The 9,183-nt window shown below is 37.6% G+C and overlaps 1 protein-coding gene and 1 long non-coding RNA gene across 4 annotated transcripts; one reads left to right on the forward strand and one right to left on the reverse strand.

The window, feature by feature from the left end:
* Positions 1-794: 794 nt before the first annotated feature.
* Positions 795-2,333, forward strand: LOC112179169 (2-oxoglutarate-dependent dioxygenase 19). Its single transcript, XM_024317506.2, has 2 exons — positions 795-1,133; positions 1,259-2,333. The coding sequence occupies exons 1-2, from the start codon at positions 879-881 to the stop codon at positions 2,069-2,071; spliced, it is 1,068 nt and encodes a 355-aa protein (XP_024173274.1). The 5' UTR covers positions 795-878; the 3' UTR covers positions 2,072-2,333.
* Positions 2,334-3,736: 1,403 nt separating this feature from the next.
* Positions 3,737-5,638, reverse strand: LOC112179395. 3 transcript variants are annotated; one of them, XR_002927739.2, is made up of 6 exons: positions 5,502-5,638; positions 5,167-5,272; positions 5,019-5,088; positions 4,801-4,930; positions 4,461-4,712; positions 3,737-3,872 (listed from the first exon to the last, which is right to left on the reverse strand). It is a non-coding gene; the product is annotated as an uncharacterized LOC112179395 (long non-coding RNA). The 3 variants fall into 3 exon arrangements; XR_005803868.1 differs by having other exon boundaries at positions 3,823-3,956; XR_005803869.1 differs by having other exon boundaries at positions 3,870-3,987.
* Positions 5,639-9,183: the final 3,545 nt, after the last annotated feature.

The raw sequence follows: 9,183 nt of genomic DNA on the forward strand, positions 1-9,183 counted from the left end.
AAATAGAATAAGATTGAGAATGAATTTTCTGATATATTATTACACCCATTCTGTGGTGTATATAAACAGATTACAATCGTACTACAACTATTGTGTACTACTGTACTACACAACATATACAAGGTAAGTAGTTACAACAATATATTCCTTTGTAGTCCATTGCTAATAGGAAAACGATGACTCACACTAACAAACTTCACATTCTTGCATGCCCTTGACGACCTCAATTTTGAGTCACAACTTATACAGACGGAAAACTTTATTGACAGAAATTACCCCAATAAAATCACAAATTAAAGCACGAAGTACTAGTACGTATGTGTCCTACACATATGTCATCTTGTAAATATGATTCCAAAAACTGCTAGTGCATGTGAATAATCTTCATATATACTTATTGTTGGCTTCCTCTCCCAGTTTTATACCACTATATGGGGCTACATGTGTGATTGACATATTGATCTTCCAAGAAACAGAGACCGAAAAAAAAAAGAAACAGAGACCAAAACCAAAGAAAATTGAAAATGATGGAAGGGTTACAGGTTAAAAGGTGGTATCAAATTTCACATGTATGGTCTTCTGCTGACACCTGCATCAATATCATTAACAAAAACTTGATGTTGATGTTTTTGACCAAAAAAAATTTGTCACTTGATATTGGAAACTTGGTCAGCTTTGGCTACCCACCGTGTAGAGTTGGGCACTACGTACTAAAATATAACTAAACCTAAACAATTCTCCACGTGGAGAATTTGAGCTTCCCTTCTTCTTTGGCTATAAATAGCAACCCAGTCATTCATCCGACCACACTACCAAACTTGATCCCTTCTTTCTCAGATTTCAAGTCTCTTTTGATTCCAAAACTTTCACTCTCCCAAATGGCACCCACAACAGCCAACGTTGCCAACGAAGCTAAAGTAGCAAACATCAAGACACTTACGGGCTCCGAACTCAACTCAGTACCGTCGGAGTACACCTACGTCAAGAACCCCAACGATCAAGCTGATGCAAGCGACCCAGAACACTCAATCCCCACCATCGATTTCGCCCAACTCACCTCCAGTTCCCCCGAACTCCGGTCCAAAGCCATTGAAGAGCTAGGCAGAGCTTGCCAGGAATGGGGCTTCTTTCAGGTATACCTATATTTTGTTGAAGAGAAATGGCGTACCATTAGAGCTAGTAATTAATATGTGTGAATATGTAGCAAAATAAATGAACATGTAGCTAATAAGGATTTTTGGTTGTGGTTAATTATTAGGTGATCAACCACGGTGTGCCTGAGAGCCTGTTGAAGTCGATGATCGAGGTATGCCACAAGTTCTTTGATCTTCCTGAGGAGGAGAAGAAGGAGTTCCAATCAAGGAAGCTGTTGGAGCCAATCAAGTGCGGGACAAGCTTTAACGTTGCGATCGACAAAGTTCGTCTGTGGAGGGATTACCTCAAGGTCATAGCACATCCCGAGTTCCACTCACTCCACAAACCCGCTGAGTACAGCGACGTTTCATTGGAGTTCAGCAAACAAACTCGACAAGTCGCAACCGAATTGTTGAGCGGAATATCAGAGAGCTTGGGGTTGGAGGCTGAGTACATAGCCAAGGCCATGAACTGGGACCGTGGCCTACAAATCCTCGCCGCTAACTATTATCCGGCGTGTCCCCAGCCCGATCTAGCCATTGGAATTCCCCCTCACACCGATCACGGACTTGTCACTCTCCTTATTCAGAATGACATGGGTGGCCTTGAAGTGCAGCACAACGGCAAATGGGTCCTCGTTGATTGTGCTCCGGGTGCTTTTGTTGTTAACATCGGTGACCAAATGCAGATCTTGACTAATGATAAGTACAAGAGCGTATGGCATCGGGCAGTTGTGAACAACAGAGCTACAAGGATCTCCATAGCAGTACCACATGGACCTGCACTTGAGACTGCTGCTCTGCCAATCCCGGAGTTGTTGGGTGGCGAAGCACCAAAATACATCGGAATGTCATATGAAGAGTTCATGGAACTTCAGGCAAGCCCCGCGGCGTACATGATGCCTTGTTTAGATCACCTGCGAGTCAAGGCCGAGTGAACCAAGACAATGGGGATTTGAGGTTTCAGATGAGCTTTAATCTGGATCTTGTGGCTGGATATTTCTTTCTAGTTATTCATATTTATATTCATCGTACGTATTTCAATAGTGAATGTGCTGCATCTGTATGAGTGCGAGATTTCAGTTATTACACAGTTGTAAGAGTGGCATTTTGCCCAACGCATGTAGCACGAGTTCCGAATTAATTATACTTGTATCTTCATGTTTATAATTGCATCAATATCTTGCTCGATTCATTTTAGAAATCTATCAGCTGTTTCAATGATAAATAGACAAGTAAATTACGAAACTGTCCTTAGGGTTTGGATTGTAGCATTATGAAGAAAGAATATTTCTACAAATTGTTTTTCTTAGAAACAATTCATTTATTTAATAATCCAAAAAATTATTATACATATTACAATATAAAACTTGAACACTATATCATTTATCTATGGCTTTGCTGCTTTCACATATAAGTTGCTTTGAATTTCACCTCTTCTCATGGTGAAGAAGTTTCTCCAGCAGGATTTCCTCATGTGCTTGAGGCTCTCTTTGATTTCCTTTTCAATTTGTAGCACATTGTCTGCTTAAACACTTTTGTCCGTGACTCCTTGGTTATTTGCAACTTGCTGTATATAGTTTAGGATATATATATGCTCCACAGTCAAACTACAAAATGATATAGAAATCTAAGTGAAGGTATTCATTTAGTTAAAGCTACTGACATTCAGTAAGGTAAGTAAAAAGAAACCTTACAGGTACATTGTTGCAAGCATATTACATATAATAGCAAATTAACATTGTGTCCTCTTCTTTTATTGCAATAGCCTTCCTATTTGCCATTACGATTAATCTGTGTATATGACAAATGCAAATATGAGTACTGACTATTAGCAGTATACTAGCACTACTAGCAAAACAACAATCACCCACAAATTTTAATCCGTGTGTAATAAGATTTTCTCACACGAATTTCAGTGCGTGATAGCTTTTACCCACCGCACACACACAGATTGAGTTACCGTGTGGTTTGGAGGGGGGTAATACTCATCTCACATGGATTATGTTGTCCGTGTGAATATTATAAGTGGGCCCCACAGTCTTTCTATAAATATAAAATACCATAACGAAATGCAATCCGTGTGAACAACTCTATTTCACATAAAATTCTGTGCCAATTATGTAAACTCTATTTCCCACTGATTACTGTGCGAGATACAACTCACACTGATTTCTGTGTCAAAAATTATAACTATTGACACGGATTTCCGTGTGAAATCCCTATACCCTAACTCTCATTGATTTCTGTGTGTAAAAGTAACAGCATGTTAAAAAAAAAAAAATGTGCAATAAATATACTACAAATATTTACAATAAAATGAACGAATCCACAACTCAATCGAAAATATTTAAACTTTACATTCATAACAAGATATTCTTTACATTTCACAAATGCACAAATATATGAAACTCCACAATTCACACAAAATTACATAAAGAAGAAAATCAAAAGTACATATTTCACAGTTTAACCCCAAAATCCGATCAAGATTGGGCCTTTTTATCCATCCCAATTGTACATTTGAAGATATTATTGCCCAAAGCTCCTACTCTGTTCTAGAAGAATCATCTCTGAAACTTTGTGCACCAAGTAGCACATCTGCTTAAAGAGGTTGGCCATTTCCTCACAGTGCCACGAGTTAAGGCAGTGAAAGGAGAAGTGCACTGCATGCAAACTTTAGTCGAACGGTCAGGAAGCCATTCAGGGGGTTCAACCTCCAAAATTTCCTTGTATGCACTGTAATCAAAGGCAGCCGGCTCAAAACTCGCCATAGAATATTGCAATTCACTAAACAAAGTTGATAAATTTGGCGTGGTATTCCTAATCAGAAAAGCCTAACACAATCAAAACCCTAAGAACGCAGAAACAAAAGTAACTTCAAAAGTCATAATATGCAGCTGAACAAGAAAGGAATTCGTCAAATAAAAACTTGAATACAGAGATATACGAGGAATGAACAGACGAATTGGAATTCAGCAACAAGGCAAGAAAATCAAAAGAAATCCAAAATCAAAGTTTTTGTGGACAACATGCCATTTATTCTAATTATATGACAGATGCAACACCCTCTTCATATGAACTACATGCAAGGACTTACATAATAAAAAGTTAACGTATGCACTACATATGGAACATCACAATATTCGCCTAACAAAATGAATACAAGGATTTATAAAATGCAGTTTGAGTATGAATATGAAGGTATGCATTGTGCACCACTACATATGAATGAAATTTTGAAAAATGAAATGGAAACAAAATCAAAAATTAATTTTCTTCAAAATCATTTCAATCAGTTATGAGAACCAAGATAATGATCTTTACCTGAAAATGCACAATTGTCGACTTGACAAGCCTTGTGAGTCATAGAAACTTTTCCCCTTCTCCACTTGCAAGCACTCCTATAACATTCATAAGAGTTACTACACAAGCAAAAAAAAATCAATCCGGCTGAAAATCAAGGCCACTCATACAACAGTACTTATCTCTGGTGAAATTAAGCCTCTCCCATGGTATTCCCTGTATATCCTTTCCATTTCTAGCTTCCAAAGCCGATTTATCACTCTTCACCTTGCTCTGTAACTCCCACACATCACTCAGCTCAGCTATTTAGTCAATTTCTCAAAATCGTACAAGAAATTGAAGAGAATCAGAGAGGCGTTACCGAATCAAGGTCATCGTCGTCGTCGACCTCGAGGCTTGGGCGGGGCTGTTTATCAGCAAAAGTGTCGTTGTCTTCCTCAAACTCAACCAGGGGCGAATCCATGATTGGAAGCTCGGTGGGGCTTGAACTTCTTAACAAGGGAAAAAAAAATTATGAGAGCAATGCCAACATGCCAATACAATTATCAAAATAATAGCAAGATTTAATTAAGGTGTTACCTTTTATTTTTTTTCAAGCTTTCTCAAAGGAATTGTGGCCCCCTGCTTCTGAGGGCTTCTCGACACTGACCTACAGGAATGTTGAATTAATTAACAATTACCCAGGAAAGCTTTCAACTTTCAAGCTTTATTTCAAGTTTCTAACTACCTTCCACATATGAAGCAGCAGTTCTCGACAACTGGTGATGAGAATCGATATAGGAGGAGCAATTGATGAATTGAAGAACAAGAATATCTGAATACAATCACCAAGCCTGCAAATTAAGAAGAAGAATAATAAGGCAGCAAGCTTGCAAATTAAGGCAGATTAACTTACCCAGGAAAGCATTCAACTTTTAAGCTTTCAACTTTCAGATTAACAGCCAATCTCATTGTAAACTGTAAACATAATCGGTCAATCGGCAATAGCACAATATATATCTCATCAAGACATCAACAATTCAACATTCAACAACTAGAATTCTAGAAAAAGAAATAACTTACGATTTCAATTTTCATTGAGGTGGTCGTCTGGTCGAGATTGACCGAAGCAATGAAGCATCATGGCAGATCAATGGGATCGATTTTCCCGATCTAGTCATCTAGATTCTGCTGGCCTCCTGGCCATGAAAGTAGCTCCAATCTGGGCCACACCAACATATTCAGATTATCAGGATACATTCATACATACAATTTCATTACTCTGAGGAATTCATTTTCAATTTCAAATGGGTGATCATGATTCAATCAGATTAAGAAGAAGAAGATAATAAGAGAAGAAGAAGAGGAAGAGGAGGAGGAGAAGACGGAGAGGGAGACTGGAAGAGAGAGATGCCTGGAGCTTGGAGACGAGAGACCGGATAGGCGGAGACGGAGAGAGTCAGAGACAGCGCGAGTTGAGTGCAACTGGGTTGCTGTGTTCGGGTTTAGGACTCCAACCCCGACCTCGGTGGGGCTTGAGAGGAACGAGCCCTACCAAGCCTGTGGCTGGAACTCAACGACGTCGCCATAGTAGTCGTTGACGACGTACTCGAGGTCATTGTCCTGGAAATACGCCATTGAAACCTAGACACACAAACCTTCCGATTTCTCAAAATTCACAGAGAGAGGGGGAGGCGGAGAAGAGGGTGGGTGGAGGAGATGAGAGAGAGGGAGACAGAGGAGAATTTGGAGGAGGCTTTTCAATTTACCCAATCTGGTTTTAAGCACCATTGATGCACGAAAATCTGTGTGTTTGTAATATTTCGCACAAAAATCTGTGTGCAATACATTTACATTTGTTACAGATATCTGTGTGAATTTACCCAATTTGGTTTTAACCCAATAGCTATCATCTATTTTCATTCAAATATTTACAACAGCACCCACAGTAATCTGTTGGAAATATCCAAATATTGAGCGGGAATAAATTGATTGACCCGCCCTTATTTTTTGAAACTATATAATTAGTCATTAGCTTTTATTTTTATTGATAATAATTTTCTTTTAAGTTATTTTGCCACAGAAATCCGTGTGAAATACATATACATTTGCAACAAAAATCTGTACCAAAAACTTATTGTAACGAAAATCCGTCTCTCCATAATTCACATAAAAAAAAAATTAATGATTTGTAAATAAACTAATTTATAATACGTACAAAAATCAGTGTGAATTGATATTTTCACAGATAATCGTGTAAAAAATTTTGATTTTTACACAGACATCGTTACTGTTGTTTATTCACACAGATTTCCGTATTAACATTTCACACAGTAACTTTCTCATTTCATACAAAAATCTATGCCAAAAACTTATTGTAACATTTAGTTGACCGATGTTGTATCCACCAACAATTATGCTAATAGTTTTACAAGACATGTATTGGTCAATCGACGACGAGAGATGACAAATAGAGCTTGAAAACTCATGGTTTATCAGCTGTTTTGATGAGTAGATCGAGACCCAAACAACTTCGAAAATAGTTGAAATTTTGACCATAATTATATCTTCTTATCATGATAACATCTAACGGTCAATTTTAATAAAGTCTATTTCTTCCGCATTTTTCCTTGTAGAAGGTATATTTTTCAATACAACTAATAAACCAGTTAAACATTAGTAGGCACATAAGAAATTCGTTCGATCTAAACAATCGAAACTGGAAATCGATAAATTTGGCATTACCCATCTATTTATAGCATATTAATAGGTATTGTGTAAAAAATTAACCCCGATCCACCGTTATTTTGACATGAAATAAACCGGTCAACCCTTTAAACGCTTCTACTTCCCTAAGGGGAGCCGACCCTTGAGGAGATAAAATTTCAGAAAATTTTAAATTAGTTGATATAGCTTCTACCCATGAGAGCATGAGAGTTTACAGATAAAAAAAATAAGTTACGAGTGATCGGTTATGAGGATATTTATTTTATATAGTATTTAAGGTTTAGAGTTGATCTACTAGATCGAAACCCAAACGACAACGAAAATAGCTGAAATTTTGAACACAACCATTTATTCTTATCATGATAACATCCTACGGTCGATTTTGATAAAGTCTATTTCCTACACATTGTTGCTTATGGAAGGTATACTTTTCATTATAATTAATAAACTAGTTATACCACATTAGTAGACATATAAGAATTTTGTGCAATCCAAAAATTGAAAATTGATAAATTTGACATTACCCATCTATTTATAGCGTATTAATAGGTATGGTGTTAAAAAATTAACTCAGTCCGCCGTTATTTCAATATCAAATAAAGTGGTTAACCTAATATACACCTATACTTTCCTAAGGGGAGTTAAACCACGAGGAGATAAACTTTTCAAAATTTTTACATTATTTGGTATACCTCATATTCATGAGAGTATGAGAGCTAACAGATCGAAAAAATAATTTGCGAATGAATGAGCATATTAGTTTTATGTGGTATTTAGGGTTCAGGGTTGATCTAGTAGATCGAGACCTAAACGATAACAAAAATAGCTGAAATTTTGACTATAATGTTAAAGTAAAATGACAATAGAAATTAGTCTACTCATTTCATTTCATAACCCCTTTATATAGGGAGAGAATTACAATGGAAAGAACAATTACAATGATGACATTAACTACTGATTGGTCCGTAATCCATGCTGATTGATGGTAATTGCTAATTGCTTGATTTCCTCTTTGTCAATCACTTTGACGAGGCACATAATGTGTTTTTCCTTTAACACTCCCCCTTGTGCCAAGTCAAAGATGAAATGGTGCATGAGTTGTTGCCTCACTAAAAACCTTGCCAAGTAACAATAAAAACCCTGTGGGACAAAAATAAAACTTGGTCGAAGGAAAAGAGCACAACGCACCTTCTACATTTGAGAATGACATGTGTGTGTTAGACTTCCCCTGACGTCTACACCTCCCCCTGACCATTACATTAATCAAGTGAGCTTGGAAAGTCTTCGCATTCCTATGCTTTTCACATGTTTCTCAAATGTGGCCTTAGGTAGTGATTTGGTGAACAAATTTGCCATATTCTCCTCAGACCTTACTTGATTCACTTGAATCTTGAGGAGGGTCTGTTGTTGCTGATTGTAGAACAACTTTGGCGATATGTGTTTTGTGTTATCACTCTTAATACAACCTAGCTTCATCTGTTCGATGCAAGCTGCATTGTGTTCATAAATGCAAGTAGGCTCTTCAGTGGTAGAACTCAAACCACTAATCCCTCGAATATGTGCAATGATAGTTCTTAACCATACACACTCATGAACCGCCTCATGTATAACAATGATCTCTGAGTGGTTCGAGGAGGTAGCCACAAGGGTTTGCTTGGTTGATCTCCAAGATATCGCCGTGTTCCCATTGGTAAATACATAACCAGTTTGGGAACGACATTTATGTAGGTCAGAGAGATACCCAGCATAAGCAAAACCAACCAAAACATCATTTGGCGTTTCGGTGTAGTGAGTGGCACTTTCGCCATCAATATTTTCTTTAGGGATTGTAGTTCCATCTGCGGTCCCTCTTGTCTCTCTGTAGGGAAAGAACAGTCTCAAGTCAATGGTTCCTTTTAGGTATCGAAGATGTTCTTGATACCATTCCAGTGACGCTGCATTGGTGCTGAGCTAAATCTAGCTAACAAGTTCACTGAGAATGCAATGTCTAGTCGAGTAAATTGGGCTAAGTACAATAATGCGCCTATTGCACTTAGAT

This window comes from Rosa chinensis, chromosome 7 (genome assembly GCF_002994745.2).
Source record: "Rosa chinensis cultivar Old Blush chromosome 7, RchiOBHm-V2, whole genome shotgun sequence".
Taxonomy (NCBI): domain Eukaryota; kingdom Viridiplantae; phylum Streptophyta; class Magnoliopsida; order Rosales; family Rosaceae; genus Rosa; species Rosa chinensis.